At 34.0% G+C, this 17,666-nt stretch overlaps 1 protein-coding gene across 3 annotated transcripts in view; it reads left to right on the top strand.

Moving 5' to 3' along the window:
• LOC114332485 (PRL-1 phosphatase) overlaps positions 1–17,666 on the top strand; it is a 194,336-nt gene that overhangs the window by 77,510 nt on the left and 99,160 nt on the right. For 2 of the 3 annotated variants that reach the window (XR_007701102.1, XM_050663257.1), the window contains exon 2: positions 8,291–8,873. Coding sequence is in view for 2 of the 3 variants with exons in the window: in XM_050663257.1 (XP_050519214.1) it covers positions 8,727–8,873 (147 nt within the window). In the remaining variant the exon portion in view is untranslated. Of the gene's footprint in view, positions 1–3,225; positions 3,319–8,290; positions 8,874–17,666 lie in introns of those variants that run through there. The other variant, XM_050663258.1, reaches the window with a different exon arrangement.

Raw genomic sequence — 17,666 nt, 5'->3', positions numbered from 1 at the left:
ATATTCAGCTATATCACCAATTCGGCGGGCAACAGTATCATTTGATAGAGGTATAAACTCCAATTTTTTAGCAAAATTATCTCCAAACACAGTTTCTACAATTTTGATTGCATTTGGTAATATAAGATCTTCACCAATAGTGTTAGGCTTTTTAGATCTGGCTATTTAATATGAGCCTTTATAAGAGGCAAGTAAAACTATTTCATTCACAGTCAAAGTTTTAATTTTAACTCAAAGAGTTATTCTCGGGGTTTGTTGATGTACTCACTATGAAGCGTTTCCCAATGTCTTTTTAGTTTATTAGGTTTCATGCTGCTCAAGATATATTATTATTGCATAGATATATTGTTATTGAACGAGGGGGGCGCGGTGAAAATAATTATGGAAAATTGGGGCGCAAATGGTAAAACGTTGAGAAACGCTGATATAGTGTATTTGTGCATTGTTTATAACAACTTTATTGGTATAGAACTATCATTTACTACAACTTTATTGGTACAGAATAAAATAGAACAAAAATAAGAGCGTAGTCGCAAAATTTCGTGCCAATGCTTTTTAAATGCATTAATTTTTTTTGAATTCTGAGAAAACTGGTAAGTATTTTTGAAAAATTAAAACGCAGAATGAAATATTACATTATTACCGAGGGCCGAAAGCCGAACTTCTGTAATGTTTAATTCAGTAAGTTACAGGGGTAAAAAAAGAGAAAATTTAGTATGATTTTTTATTTCAAATATCCCATTCAAAAGAAACTTTTTGTTTATTCTAAGGGACTTTCAGCCCTTGCTAATAATGTCATCTTTCATTCTGCGTATAAAGTTTTCAAAAAAATTTATTAGTTTTCTCAGGATTCGAAAAAATGAATGCATTTAAAAATCATTAGTCCGAAATTTTGCGCCTACACTCTTTAAATTATTACAATATTACATAGTATGTATTATTCTATGAGATGAACAACTTTCTTCGTGCACTACTATCAGCGAATATATCTACAATTATTATATTAATATCTATCTGATGGGCAACTTCGTTTTCAATACTTATAGCGCTAGAGAACTTCTGACATTGTACTACGAACATTTTTATTAATTTAAGCTCAGAAAAATATCTCTCTGAACTAGTGGTCGTGACGGGTTGAAAGCAAAATGTAGGTACGCATGACACACTTCTGGTATGCAAGATGCAAGCACTAGTGCAATGAAAATCTATAAGAATAATTTTGGCTGCATCATAAATAATAGAGTTCGCCGATTCCAACTGTATCCTCAATGATTTTCTAACAAATTGCAATTGCTCCAAAAACTCATTACATACTTAAATCTGACGGGTACGCAGCAACTAATTTACTGACTCCTGTAAAAACTTCTGGATCCGATTTGAAAAGATATCCACTTCTAGGATGTAAGACTTTAAAATCGTTGTTCACTTTGTACATACTTATAAATCCAGCTTGAATTTGTTCAATGACTACATCGAGATTTCCGAAAAACATGCCTATAATTCATCAAAATGTTTCTTAACTCTATGACGTAGGTATAGTTTTGTCTAAAGATTTGATAAAAAAATTTTACAGTTGTAATGTAAAAGTAGTACTTTATTTTGAAAATAGATGGGAAGACAAATTCAAACTACATATTCCATAATTATTAGTTGTCATTCTCTACTCACGATCTGTGGTGTGGTAGTTAATATTATTTTAGACAATCTTTTTAAAATTGTCATGTAGTTCTGCTTTATACCAAGCACAGTTTGTAATCTGGATAACCATCTAGTCACCGATAATGTTTGAGTAAGCGATTTTGGTTGGACGTTTTTCTACATTGTTTGCTAAATCGAATCGAGGGAAGGTTTTGAAGATTTCCAGGCACTGCTGAAAAACGTTGCGTATGCATGCTTAAAGATATATCAATGACATATTTTTACATAATATGTTAAACGACAAGATGGGGCCCCTGATATATTGCCCCCCCCCCCGCAAGCTTCATGCTGCGGGGCCTCTGTTACGCCCCTGGCTTGGTGACACGTTCTATAACATCTGTGATACCGGTTCTTTGTCTGAGATCTTCATTTCCTATTTTATCCCGTAGGGTTACACCCAGCATGGATCTTTCCATACGCCTTTGAGCAAACCTTATTTTCGACGGTGTTGCCTTGGTTAGAGTCAGTGTCTCTGCTCCATATGTCATTATCGGTAGCACACATTGATCAAAAACTTGTCTTTTTAAACTAATTGGTATATTGCTCCCAAATATGTCTAAGTGCTCCGTAGGCTGCCCAAGCAAGAGATAATATTCTTTTTATTTCGCATGTTTGGTTATCTCTGCCAATTCTAATTTCATGACCTAGTAAATGTAAATTGTACTTTAGTATTGTCAATCATTATATTTATGTTGTTTCCAATTTATTTCTTAGTTATTCTGTATTATTGTATCTTCTTATTATTATTTTTCTGCGTATCATGCAATATGTTTCACTTTTCTGAGAAATCTCAGAAACTCAATCTTTGCGTTGTTCACTTGCTTTCATATCCATATAACAGTGTGGCCATTGTTTTATAAAAAATTTCCATTGTATCATATCTTGTTGCACAATTCCTGTACGTATATTTGCTACTTATGGATCGTGATTGATGTTCGTATGTGCATCTGTATATGTTTTGAACTTTTAATTGTTTTGCGATATCCTTGGCTGATTAATACGTAGTCTATTTATTTACATATTGTGTAGGGGTATGATAGAGAGTAATATCTTCGTGAAATCAATTTTAATAATTTCAACCAAGTTGTAGTTGCAATCATAAATATGGTATTATTGACAGAATTCTAGTAATTTTCACCTCTCTCTTTCTTCCATTACGCTCATCTAGTCCATATTCTCCTACTCAATTCTACTTACATTTGAAAATCCTTTTTGGGTCTTAGCCTTTCCATGATTCTTCTCCATTCTGATTTGTTTCGTGCTTTCTTCTGCAATTTTTTATTGTTAAGGTTATATCAATTTCTATTTGTTCGATGTATCTAGTCTTTGATCTTTGTCTTGTTGGTACATCTGCACTTGGATATATTTTGACTGCTAATACCAGAAAATATAATAATCAAAATTGGGAAAGAACAGTACATTGTACACTCGAGAAGTTTGAAATTCTCTCATCTCTCAATGACCTTATCATTTTCAGTAATCGCGTTTTTTTAATTCAAAATTTGATTATCATTTAATTCACCGCAGTGATAAGATATTGACTAATAATGTATCGAGGTAATATCAACATCTCAGTTACTGTTAAGATGTAAAGTGTCCCAGATATCTACGTGGCCTTCCGTGAGTATTACTACTCGTCAACAGATTTCTGTACTTTGAATGTTGTAATTCTAGTTGTTAAAGTTTTTTATTACATGTTCATTTTAAAATTATGTACAAATATAAATTATACCTTATCACTTGATCTAGTGTTATTATGTACATTGTAACATAAATTCCCCGCATTTTTTTTTTCAGAATAAGTCAAAGTTTTTGTACATGTATAAGTTAAGAAAGAGTATACTGGGTGTAAAAATATATCTAAAATAACGGGGATATATAGTTTTGTAAACGGTTTTATACCCTGTATATTTGTTAATGGGATAATCAAAAATACAGTCATCCTCCCAACTTCATTAAAAAACCAATGTGTAACCTAGTTATTAAATATTCAGCTTGTAGAATTTTGAAAGGTTTTGAAGAAGATGATTCATTATAAATGACGCTAAAGACCGCAACTATATTATAGTAGTGATGAAATACCTTTCGACATTGTTTTTCGCAACTTTAGTTGTGATTCCATTGGGAAAATTGTATTGTAACATTCAAACGATAATCAGTGTTTGATGCAGAATCGGAGGGTGGTTATTTGGATCATTCTTACTAGCACATAAACGAAAATAAGCTCAGCTTTTTCTCTTCCCTTACCTGTCTTAACTCTATTACGTTTCTCAATATATTCTGCTTATTATGTTATGTTATTTTCATATCTACACTGTTGGTATTTTTTCCAGGCTTGCTTCTTCTCCTTTATTATTTTCTTTATTCTTTGGCTCCACCATTCTGTTCTCTTGTGACAGAAAGTTAACCAAATAAATAAAATCAACAGAAATTGAAATAAAATAATTATTTAAATAAAAATAATAAAAATCCTACATAAACATCCTACTTCTTACTTACTTCTACTATTTCTGTGGTCTCTATTTTCAAATAGTTATTTTTATCTATGATTCCATACTGTTCCCTACCTTTTTCCCTCTTAAACTCTTTATGCGATTCCAGAATTTTATGTTATCTGTTTTGTAATTTGCTTCCAATTCTCTTCCGAATTGTTCCCAGCTCAGCTTTTTCGCTTCCCTTACTGTTGTCTTTGCTCTATTACGTTTCTCAATATGCTCTGCTTTGCTATTTTCATCTCTGCATTGTTTGTATTTTTCCGGCCTTGCTTCTTCTCCTTTATTATTTTCTTTATATCTTGGCACCACCATTCTGTTCTCTTGTGACACAAAGTTAACCAAATAAATAAAATCAAGAGAGATTGGACTAAAATAATTATTTAAAGTTATATATCTATAAGCCTACAGTGTCTGCCGCTTCTCGCATTTTAACCGCCATCGTGTTCTGTCCATCCATTCCTCTTCTTTGATGGCTCTATCTCTCATTACGTGCCGTACATTATCTTCCCAGGCAACTGAAGGCCTTCCCCTTCTTCTCCTTTGTTGTGGTATGTAATTTAGAGCTTTCTTTGGCCATCTATTTTCATTCATTTCCTTCCTTCTCTTATCTTTCCCTGTATTATCAGTCTTAGCATTTCATATCGCTGTCCCCTCATTACGTGTCCCAGATATTGTAACTTTCTTATTTTTATCGTGTTTATTTTTTGGGGCCGTTCAAGTATTACGTAACGCAGGTTGGGGAGGGGGGTAAAAATCTTCAAAAATTGCGTTACGTAATACTTCAACGCCCCATTACAGTGTGTTACATGAGGTGGAGGGGTTAAAAATCTTCAAAAATCGCGTTACGTAATACTTGAACGCTCCCTTTCGTACCTATTCGAATTTCGAATTTTAACAAATCTATATTATAAACAGCAAGCACACATACGCAATGAACACACATCAGAAGAGTTCGAAATTAAAAGAGGAGTGCGACAGGGGTGTGTATTGTCACCACTACTATTCAATGCATACTCTGAAGAAATTATGAAAAGAGCTCTTGAGGGAGAAACAGCAGGAATAAAGGTAAATGGAACGCTAATTAACAACATTAGATATGCGGACGATACTATGATAATAGCAGACAACCTTAAAGACCTCCAAAAGCTAATGAACAAGATAGTTGAGTATGGAGAAGAATATGGATTATCAATAAACATTAAGAAAACTAAATTTATGAGGATATCAAAAACCCAAAATAATGATGAAAGCCTGACAATTAAAGGTAAAACTTTAGAAAACTACAACTATCTTGGCACAATAATTAATCACACAAACGATTACTTTAAAGAAATCAAAGTTCGAATAGAGAAAGCAAGAACAAACTTCAATAAAATGAGAAAGGTACTTTGTGCAAGAGAACTGAAATTAGACATGACAGTTAGGCTGGCAAGTAGTTATATTTTCTCGACCTTGCTTTACGGGATAGAAGCATGGACACTTAACGCGTCGACTACTAAAAAGTTGGAAGCATTTGAACTGTGGGTGTATAGAAGAATCCTGAAGATATCATGGACCGAGCATATAACAAACAACGAAGTCATGAGAAGGGTCAACAAAAGACTGGAAATATTGGAAACCATCAAGACACGAAAGCTGCAATACCTGGGGCATGTTATGCGTAATGAGAGATACAACATACTTCAATTGATTATACAGGGGAAAATCCAGGGCAAGAGAAGTCTAGGAAGGAGAAGAATCTCATGGTTGCGTAACTTGAGGGAATGGTACGGATGCACATCAACCGAACTATTCAGAGCAGCAGCACCTAAGATTAGAATAGCCATGATGCTTGCCAACCTCCGTCGCTGAGATGGCACGTGAAGAAGACTCTCTACTGAGACCTATATACATTCGTCAATGTTTGAAACAGTTTTTCAATACCGTATCGTATGCTTTCTCTAAATCTACAAACAATAGGTGGGTAGACAGATTTCTTGCCTTCCGTTTTTCGATTACCTGCTGCAGAACGAATATACATATTATCAGTGCACGATCTTCCTGCGTGAAACCCATTTTGTTCTTCTATGTCTTCGTATTCTGATTATATTCTGTATTTTATTCGACCGTACAACCTCTCCAGTGAGCTGGTAACAGTTATTCCCTTATAATTAGAGCATATGCGTTTATCCATTTTCTTGTATATTGGGCTGATGTATCCAGCATTCCAATCATCAGCGATATTTTGTCCTTTTAAGCAAAATTTACTGAGCACTATACTGAAACTCGCAACAAAAATACTTATGGAGAAAATAATGGCGTGCATAAATATATCGGATGAACAACAAGGATTTAGAAGTGGAAGATCATGTAACGATGAAGTTTTTGTGATAAGGCAAATAGCGGAGAAATCATTAGAATATAACAAACCAGCCTTTTTCTGTTTCATAGACCTAGAGAAAACGTTTGATAGAATCCAATTAAAAGATGTGATACACCTACTATATGACAAAAATTTACCACTGGATATCATAAAACTGATAGGAAACATATATATGTAAGAAATAAAATAGAAATGAAAGTCATGAAAATGGAATAATAACAGAACCCATAGACACAAACACAGGAATCAGGCAGGGAGATTCACTAAGCCCTCTACTGTTTAACATAATATTGGATGCAATAATAAAACAAGTGAAAAAAAAAGAGGGTACAAAATGGGCAATAGAGAGATAAAAATACTCTGTTACGCTGATTACACCGTGTTAGTAGTAGAGTGCGAAGACGACCTACAAAGATTATTGCACGAGTTCAACATTAACGCAAAAGAAATGAATATGAAAATATCAGCCCAAACAACAAAAAGCTTAGTAATTGCCAAAGAACCAATAAGATGCAAATTGAGATAGAAAATCAAATTACACAACAAGTAATGACTTTCAAATATCTGGGAATTAATATATCCGCCGACAACAATATCGAAGAAGAGGTAAAAGACCAAATAATTAAAGCCAATAGAACGGCCGGATGCCTAAACGACACAATTTGGAAAAACAAACACCTAAGATTGGAAACAAGGGCCCGAATATGTAAGTCAGTTATTAGGCCAGTTATGACTTACATGGCCGAAACAAGACCAGATACAAGCAAAACACGAAGATATCTGGAAACCAACGAAATGAAGATCTTAAGAAGGATTACTGGAAAAGGACTACAGGATAGGGTAAGAAGTGAGGAAATCAGACGCATATGTAATATGTGGGGTAGACAATATAAATACCTGGGTAAAGAACAGAAAAGAAGAGTGGAATGGGCACTTAAGCAGGATGTCTGAATCAAGGATAGTAAGAATAGCCAGGGACAAGTCACCCTTAGACAGGAGAAGCATAGGACGCCCAAGGAAAAGATGGAATGACAACTTAGGGGCAGAATGAAAGGCAGCGTTGAAGAAAAACAGGCAGTACTGCCTATATAAAAGAAGAAGAAGAAGAAGAAGAAGGCATTTATTAAGTAGTTGAACCAACAGCTCATGTAATATTTTTGGTCCGTACTTTTGGTCCGTATTTAAATAAGAATGTTATTCTGAAGCTATTTCCTTGTGGTATTTTTATAATGAACTATTTTAAATGGGAAATAAGCCACAATTTTACCAAAAAAATAAATTTATTAGCGTTTCGACGCCCAAGTCGGGTGTCGTTGTCAAAATACAAAATACTAAATACTAAATAAACAAAAATGTTGTTGCTTAGTAAAAAATTCTTCTAATAATTTATTTAATCTGACTCATTTATATTGGCAATTCGGACATGTATTATACGTTTTAAAGTAGAAGACTTCAAAATGATATTGCCAATATTGATGAGTTGCGTTCCTGGGACGACTTTACTAAAAGATAGTTCATTCGATTACATGAAATCAACCCCAACTCAAGAATATCCGCCACAAAAAATCATAGCATGTGATCTGTCTTTAAAAAGACAACCAAATACAACGATGGCAGTAAAATTCTCGCGCTAGAGATTCCATAGTAAAGAATAATAAAAATAAGAATAATAAAAATCCTACATAAACATTTTTCTTCTTAGTTGAATGATATTAATATATGGTTTTTGTTTCAGTATTTTGGTGAGACAGTGCTCGCATACATGGAGTTCCATTTGGATAGCGCAGAATATTGCCAAGCTCAACACAAATAAATTACTAATAAAAAGAGGCATACCGACTGCCGTCGAATTAGTCATTTTCATCACAGCTAACTAGATATTGAATTTGACCTCATCCTTCAAGACGCCAAATTAGTACATCATATGTCATTCTGAGTTTCTCATCCGTCAAACTGCACTAAAAACTTTTGTTGCGTTCTTCCTTTCAATTGCTAAGCATATCAACCTAGTGTAAATAAATTGCAATTGTAAACAATTGAAAAAACAGTAACTTTCTTTAAAAAGACTGATCTTTTAACTAGTTTTTATTTTTAAATATATATTTGGAGATCATCAAGTCGGTCTTCTAAAAATTGTGTGATATTTAAAGAAAAGTCGTGTACGTCGGGGCATGAATCATAATTCTCAAGGACAAGGAATCCCTGTAGCCATGCGTCAGAAAGATCTTAGACCTGCTGCAGCAGAAATTGAATACAAAGGATTCAAATTCCTCATCACCGATAGACCTGCTGATCAGACCATCGTGGGTTACATCCAGGTGAGTCAATTCCATCTAATTTATGTCTAAATATTTAAAATGAAAAAATTATTAAAAATGAAAAGCTTATTTTGTAACAGTAGCAATAATATCAGCCTTAGATGTCGTTTTCTGCATTGCTATGGTCAATGCTATTGTATGTACGGAGGCCTGGATGCTCAACATAAAACTTATGAACAAGTTGGAAGCCTTTGAACTCTGGCTTTATAGAAAGATCTTGAAAATACCTTAGACAACCCACACCACCAACGAAAATGTCCTGAGAAGAATAGGTACCTACAGCTAGGGAGGAGCTGTTATCAGTAGAGCTTCACGATATTCGATAAAAATATCGATATTGTATTGATATCGTATCTAAAATCAATACGATACCGATACAATACATACCTTAGCAATATTATCAATCAATCAATATTCTTTATTTCATCTGACTTTTACAAGTATTGAAATGCGTCATAGAATCTATAATCAGTAAAAACTATAAGTACATAAAATGAAAACAGTTAATATGTCGTGAAGCTCTACTGATAACAGCTCCTCCCTAGCTGTAGGTACCTATTCTTCTTAGGACATTTTCGTTGGTGGTGTGGGTTGTCGTAAGGTATTTTCAAGATCTTTCTATAAAGCCAGAGTTCAAAGGCTTCCAACTTGTTCATAAAGCTTTATGTTGAGCATCCAGGCCTCCGTACATACAATAGCATTGACCATAGCAATGCAGAAAACGACATCTAAGGCTGATATTATTGCTACTGTTACAAAATAAGCTTTTCATTTTTATAAACCCTTGTCGGGCTATCTCTATTCTCGTTCTTACTTCTTGTACTTCTACTCTGTAGCAGACTGAGCACGACATATTTTTGCACAATTGTAATATTTTTGTCGTTGGGATTTATCAGATTAATAAAGTTATATAATAATCTCCAAAACTGTAAAACAGACAAAATGTAATTTTAGTTGTCAAGGTTGAACATATGATTGCTTCCTTATCAAGCAATTGCTCAATGACTGGAATATCGTAATAAAAAAAATATAAGCTTATCTGTTAGTTTTTAATTTTACTTGTAAATAATTGAATAGGTGTCAAAACACACATTGGCGCGCGCATGCGTGTTTTTGTGTGTAAAATTACCGAAGTTCTTCTTCTGAAGGTCCCATCTTCTATCGAAGGTTAGATATCATCTTAGCAATTCCTATTTTACTTACAATAGCTCTAAATAGTTGGTTAGTATTAGAAAATTTCTAATAAAAGGTACAAATAAAAGTAAATTCTATTTTTATTTTAATCGAACCGTATTATTACAATAATATACAAACAAAGAAATTAAGATGTTTCCTTTACAAAATATTCTAACAGACTGAAAATTAAACACAGAACTAAAATACAGTTCTCGCATTCACATGCCTTGTAACATGATACTTTTATGCAATCTTACGTAAGAAGGTATCGGCCTAATGGTTCTAAGAAGTGGCCCTCCCATGAAGAAAGACTCCACGTGTTTTTCTAACACTTGACAAAAATAATATATAGTTGAGTATTAAGTAAATTCCAACAGTTAGAGCTCAGATTAAGCCATTCCCATAAATTTTGTTACTAGGTTCGTCTTTTTCCTACATCTCTTTTACCTTTTTTTGCCCTTCATAATCAAACGCAGCAGACTATAACGAGGACCTTCTTACTATATGACCGAACTATTCAATCTTCCGCCTTTTAATTGTTTGTATAATTTTTTCCCTCCTATCAAGGACTTCAATATTGCTAATCTTATCTACCCTTGATACTCGTAGAATTCTTCAATAACACCAACGCTCAAAAGCTTACAATTTCTTAATCATTAATCGTGTCAAATACGTGGGAATCAACTCCACCATTGGTCAGAATCCAAAACAGAAGTCACTGTCCTCCTAGTATAAGGGACAAGATTAAAGAAAAGCGCCACTTAAGAAAAATCTGGCAAAACACAAGACACCCTGCAGATAAAACCAATTATAACAGGGCAGCGAAACGTTTAAAAGACTACCTATCAAGCATTAAAAATGAGAGCTTCCAAAACTATGTCGAAAACCTAACGTCAACAAAGGATACAAATTACAGCTTATGGAAAACAACTAAAAAATTAAAGCAACCCAAAGAACATATTCCACCGATAAGGAAACCTGATGGAAGTTGGGCAAAAACAAATAAAGAGAAAGCAGAAATTTTCGCTACACATCTTGAAACAGTTTTCAAACCTCTCTCAACAAGAGAAGATACAGATGACGAAATTATAGCGTTTCTTGATGCACAAATACCATCAGATGAGCAAATACAACAAATTACACCAAATGAGGTACGGTGCATTATAAAAACAGAGCTAGACCCTAAAAAAGTTCCAGGACACGACCTAATCACTGGAAGAATTATGAAAGAACTACCGCGAAAAGGAATACTTATGTTAACCTACCTTACTAACGCCATCATAAGACTCAAATATTTTCCTGCGCAATGGAAGGTAGCGCAAATAATACTAATCCCTAAACCTGGTAAACCTCAACACGAAACAACTTCATACCGACCAATAAGTCTACTGCCTGTCATGTCGAAAATTATGGAAAAATGTGAGCGGCCGTGGGTAACGGCATAAACGCTGGCCTCATACGCCAGTAGACGTGGGTTCGATCCCTGCCAAAGACAAACCATTTTCATTTCCAATAATGACACGAGCCGTCTCACCGTGCCTCGGAGAGTACGTTAAGCCGTCGGTCCCCCTGGGCTAGTGTACATCGACACTAGTTACTTGAAACAGGGTTAAAGATGTAATTGGCGCTGGAACTATCCGAAAGGATCTCCCCGGCAAAAATGCCATACGATATTATTATTATTATGTTATTATGGAAAAATTACTAGCTAAGAGACTAACGAAAATTATTGCAGAAAAAGAACTTCTACCGATACACCAATTTGGATTTAGAGTCAAACATTCAATAATTGAACAGATCCATCGACAGGTAGAATTAATCCAAGACTCTTTTGAAAGAAAGCAATATTGCTCAACTGCATTCATCGATGCGAGTCAAGCTTTTGACAAGGTGTGGCATCAGGGACTACTCTATAAACTAAAAAGAAAAAAAACCTACATCAGAACATGTATGACATACTATACTCATACCTAAAAGAAAGATATTTCCAGGTAAAATATGAAGACGAGATAACCGGTCTACATCTCATAAAGGCAGGCGTTCGTCAAGGTAGCGTTCTTGGGCCGATCCTGTATCTACTATTTACCTCCGATTTGCCTACGGACAATAAAGTATATACAGCCACATTTGCAGACGATACCGCAATAATGGCGGTACATTCAGATCCCGTTGTTGCAGCAGACCAACTCCAAGAAAACCTAAATAAAGTCCAGAAATGGTCTAAGAAATGGAAGATAAAACTTAACGAATCCAAATCAAGTCACATAGTATTCACTAAATGTCATAGCGATTCTCGTCAAATATCACTCAACAATGCTCCCCTTCCAACGGTAGATACTGTAAAGTACTTAGGCCTACATATGGACAAGAGACTCACTTGGAAAACTCGTATATGGAAAAAAGAAAACATCTTGATACCATATATAGAAAATACTATTGGTTGCTCGGAATAAAATCCCAGTTGTCGTTGAGAAATAAATTACTAGCATACAATGCCATACTCAAGCCAATTTGGACCTACGGAATACAGTTGTGGGGCACTGCTTCAAAATCCAATCTAGCAATCATGGACCGGTTTCAAAACAAGGTGTTACGAGCAATAACTGATGCGCCGTGGTTTGTAAGCAACAAAGACATCCTACAAGACCTTCAAGTGCCAACTGTGAGTAAAGTGATAGTGTCACACAGTGATAAATGTTTACAGCGACTAGAAAACCAGCAAATGTGTTAGCGCTAAATTTATTAGACAATAGTCAACAAATTAGACGCCTTAAGCAAAAATTTCCATTAGATTTACCATTCTTAACTTAAGAAACACTAATTGTAAACGTAATTTTAATACTCATGTAGAGTAAATATTTATTGAAATATTTCTCTTCGGGCCATTGTAAATTTCAACAAATGTGTTTATGGTCTGTTTTTTTTTAGACTGATTGCACAGTAAACAAACAATAAAAAAAATCATTAATTGCTTCAATGTCCAGGCCTCAGATCCGTAGAGCAAAGTTGTAAAAACGTAGTATGACAACAACCTTATCCTTAAATCCATTCTCAGGTCTCTACTACATACTTAATACATAGTTTCATTTTTACAAATTTTACCTTTGCTATTTCTATACGTCTTTTAATCCCTTGTGTTTGTTCTGCGTTTTGACTAACCAATGTTCCTAGTTATTTGTATTTGTCTATCCTTTCTATCTGGATATTATTAATATGGAGTGCCTCGTTATCTTTTGAATGTTGTGTTATCATCATGAATTTTGTTTTCTTTAAGTTCGTTTTAATGCCATAAAAATATTACACTTTTCGTTCAGCGGTTCCAGTATGTTTGTCAGACTTTGTAGAGTAAAGACACGAAGTAAATATGACAGTATCATCGGCATATCTTATATTATTAAGGATTTCACCGTTTATGATCATCCCATCCTTACACCCTCTTAAAGCTTCTTAGAAGACGGCTTTTTGCGATACATATTAAGGGAACATCCATAAACTACTTCGTAAAAATTTTTTGAGTTTTTAATACCCTCCCCCCTTCCGTCGTAAAGCGTCGTTTGCAGTTGACCTCCCCCCCCCTCATACTGACCTCGCAATTGCAACTCATGACCCTCCTTTTTAGTGATTTTTTTTTAATTCACTGTTATTCCTAGATCTTTAAAAGTTAGCTCTCAAAGTTTATTTACGAATGTATCCAAATCAGTATTACTATGTAGCTCATTAATATCCGCGTACTTTTTTCTCTCAATTCACTGTACAACTAATTAGCTTTATAGGTATTACATATAGCAGATAATAAAAGGTACACATAAACGTAAACAAACTATTTATTTTATAACCGAACCGTATTATAATAATATACAAACAGAGAAATTAAGATGTGTCTTATACAACGTATACTTCTAGACTAAAAATCAAACTCAAAACTCTACTAACATCGTTTTCACATTCATAATGTAACTCGACACTTTTTCGCAATTTTACGTAAGAATGTTCGACCTAAAAGGTTCGGGGAATCAGCCCGCCCACTTAGACTGCATTATGTCCATTTTAACACTAATAAAAATACCATCATTTATAGTTGAATATATTCTAACAATAGGGACAAAAGACAATACTTTTATCGGAGTTCCGATATGCTTTCTTAACTGCATCATATATCTTGATACTTATTTTGTTTTGATTTCAATCCCATTTCTTTTATTAAGTATAAATACAGTCGGAAAAATGAAAGAATACCCATGAACGATCACATCAATCACTTATTTTGTATTTGCTGTCTTTTTCTATAAATAACAAACGTTTGATATAGAAAAAGGTAGCAAATACAAAATAAGTGATTGATGTGATCGTATCGTTCGTGGGTAGTCTTTCATTTTTCCAACTGTAGATACAGTGTACTAACTAAATAGAATAGAATATTTTATTTCTATTTATTCTTTTAGAATTTGTTCACACAGAGTAATCAGTAAATAAGTGAACAGTTTAATATTTATTGCTTCCAGACGTTGTTCGGAAAAGAAGCGTTTGTTTAAAGACATAGGACAATGTTTTATTGTTTGTTATTCTGTATAAAACTTCTAGCAATATTAAAAAGGTTGTGAGTGATAAAAACGAAATGAAAAGTATACGATAAAAGTAATATACAAATTCTTTTTAATTCTAAAATAGGGTATATTTTCTATATTCGTGAACTTCAAACGACGTCGGATGTGCACTTATGGCCCCCTCCCCCCTGTCGTATACTGTCGTAATAAGCAAAGTTTCCCCCTCCCCCTTTTCAACGACGTAGTTTATGGATGCTCCCTAAACAGATGTGGTGACAATACACACAGATGTGGTGACATTGATTTTTCTAAATCAATAAAGCAAGTGTCTTGGTTTATCTCTAGATTTCTTTTCATTAGCGCAGTAACATCGAATAATGCTTCCCTAGAAGTTATAAACATTTGTAATAACGGAACCACTCAGTTTATTAATTGGAGTATTATCATTCATTCTTAATGATCCCTCATTCATTCTTTCTTAATAAATCATTAATTCTTTAATCCTCTTTCCTAATTATTATACAAACATATTTCTCTACATGATGTCTATCTTGGATGATGGAAATATTAATCACTTTACAGACCCGTCTCACATACCACATTTCTTTGGCCTTCTTCTACTCTTTCCAGAATATCCAGAAACATGAAATTTGAGACTCAACTACTGGTTGATTATTATCTTTTCGTAAACGTGCCCTTAAGTGTGTGTAAAAAAATACGAAGTGTGAAATGAAATCATAAATGTTTCCACACGAACCTCTTTATGTATGCCTGATATTACATTTCAGGTGCTTAAAAGCAAAACGCGTTAAGTCTAAAGCTGGGCTCCAACAGAACGTGGTGTAGCACGCCTTGAGTAATAGAAAAAGATAAAACCTTAACACGTTCGGTGACCATGACGACAGTGGTTCCAAATGCCGAAAACGTGGTCATGAACTTTTAAAAATTGTTTATACAATTCGGAGTTACTTTCGTTTTCAAGAGTTTTTGGCATCGCTGATTACAAATCTATTCTGAAAAACAAAATGGCGGATCCAATATGGCGGAAATAAATTGAAAATATCAATCAAAATGCAATTTTTTTGTCAAATTTAGTAGTTTAAAGTCGCTGATTACAAATCTAACATTACTTTTTTTTTAAACAAAATGGGGGATCCAATATGGTCGAAAGAAATTCGAAAATTTTATTTTAAACGCACATTTGTTTAAAATTTTATATTACAAAGCACTTTTAAAATTGCTGATTACCAATACATTTTCTTTACATAGTATAATATTTAGAACCTATATGTACAACCGCCCATACATACTCAACAATCGCCAGAATCATGTAATATGCGTCATTTCCCACTTTTGTATTCAAACAACTGCCAGCAATGCATAGACAGTTATAGGCAGCTAACCCAAAGTGATTCTGTATCTTCTTACTATCCATTTTAAGATTAATAAATATTAGTCGCAGAATTTTGTACTTTTTGAATGTATCTTTACAAAATTTTGATTTTGTTCTGAAGCTATTTTCTTGTGGCATTTTTATAATCAAGTATATTCAAATGGGAAATAAGCCACAATTTTATCTAAAAATGATTTTATTAACGTTTCGACGCCCAAGTCGGGTGTCGTTGTCAAAATACAAAATAATACTAAATAAACAAAAATGTTGTTGCTTAGTAAAAAATTCTTCTAATAATTTATTTAATCTGACTCATTTATATCGGCAATTCAGACACGTATTATACATTTTAAAGTAGACGACTTTAAAATGATATTGCCAATATTGATGAGTTGCGTTCCTGGGACGACTGGATTGTGGCTTATTTCCCATTTGAATATACTTGATTATAAAATTTTAATTATTTCAAGAATATTTTCACTATTTATGCATTAACAAATTTAAAGCATTTATTGTTATTAAATCTTAAGTTTGTTTAGCAAAGCAGGTTTAGCAAAGAAATTTTGGGGGGAAGCGATAGTGACAGCAAATTATTTGCAAAATCGATTACCTACTAAGTCGAAAGAAAAAACGCCTTATGAATTGTGGCATAAAGTAACACCGAATGTGTCGAATTTGCAAATATTTGGGTCTACGGTTTATAGCCACATTCCCAAAGAAAAAATGAAGGATAAATTTGATCCAAAAGGTGAGTCACTGATATTTGTAGGTTACTCTGATGAATCAAAAGCATATAGATTGTTAAATGTAGATACAGAACGTATTACAATTAGCCGTAGTGTGGTGTTTTCCAAGAGAAATATATGCGTCGAGAAAAAGGAGGCAAAAAGTGAGGAAATATCCATTGGGTCCATGATGGAACGGGAGAAAATAGAGCCAAACGACGTAGAAGACAGAGAGGTTGCAAATTTTGAAAACATGGAGGAAATAGAAAATTCTACGGATACATCTAACACGTATGAGAGCTTAAGTTGGGAACAATCCCATGACGATGACGGTGATTCTAACTATCAATTAGATACAGATCTCGATATAGAGAATTCAGGTGATCGTAGATCTAGCAGAATAAATAAAGGTATTCCACCTGAGCGCTACATAGCAAAGTTGACAGAACTCGAAGAAGTAGAACCTAGAAACTTTAAAGAAACGCTTAAAAGAAGTGATAGTGAAAAATGGAAGCAAGCTATGGAAGAGGAAATCACGTCATTAAGGAAAAATAAAACTTGGGATTTAATACAAGCACCAAAGGGAAAGAATATAGTCTCATGTAAATGGGTATTCAAGTTAAAAACAGGCGAAGATCAAAGCTCGAAGAAGTACAAAGCACGGCTGGTAGCAAGGGGTTTTAGCCAAAAATTCGGCGTAGACTACGATGAAGTGTTCGCTGCGGTTGCGCGGCAAGCTACTCTTCGAATTGTATTAACAGAGGCATGGAGTAAAAATCTCATATTAAGGCATATATATGCAAAAACAGCCTTTCTAAATGGAGAACTGTCAGAAGAAATTTTTATGAAACAGCCTGAGGGATTTGAAGAAAAGGATACAAGTTTTGTTTGCAAATTAAATAAAAGTTTATATGGTTTGAAACAATCTGCCAGAACTTGGAACCAAAAGCTTGAT

Source organism: Diabrotica virgifera, chromosome 10 (genome assembly GCF_917563875.1).
Source record: "Diabrotica virgifera virgifera chromosome 10, PGI_DIABVI_V3a".
Taxonomy (NCBI): domain Eukaryota; kingdom Metazoa; phylum Arthropoda; class Insecta; order Coleoptera; family Chrysomelidae; genus Diabrotica; species Diabrotica virgifera.
Note: the sequence above shows the minus strand (reverse complement) of the source record. Positions and strands in the feature narration are given on the sequence as shown.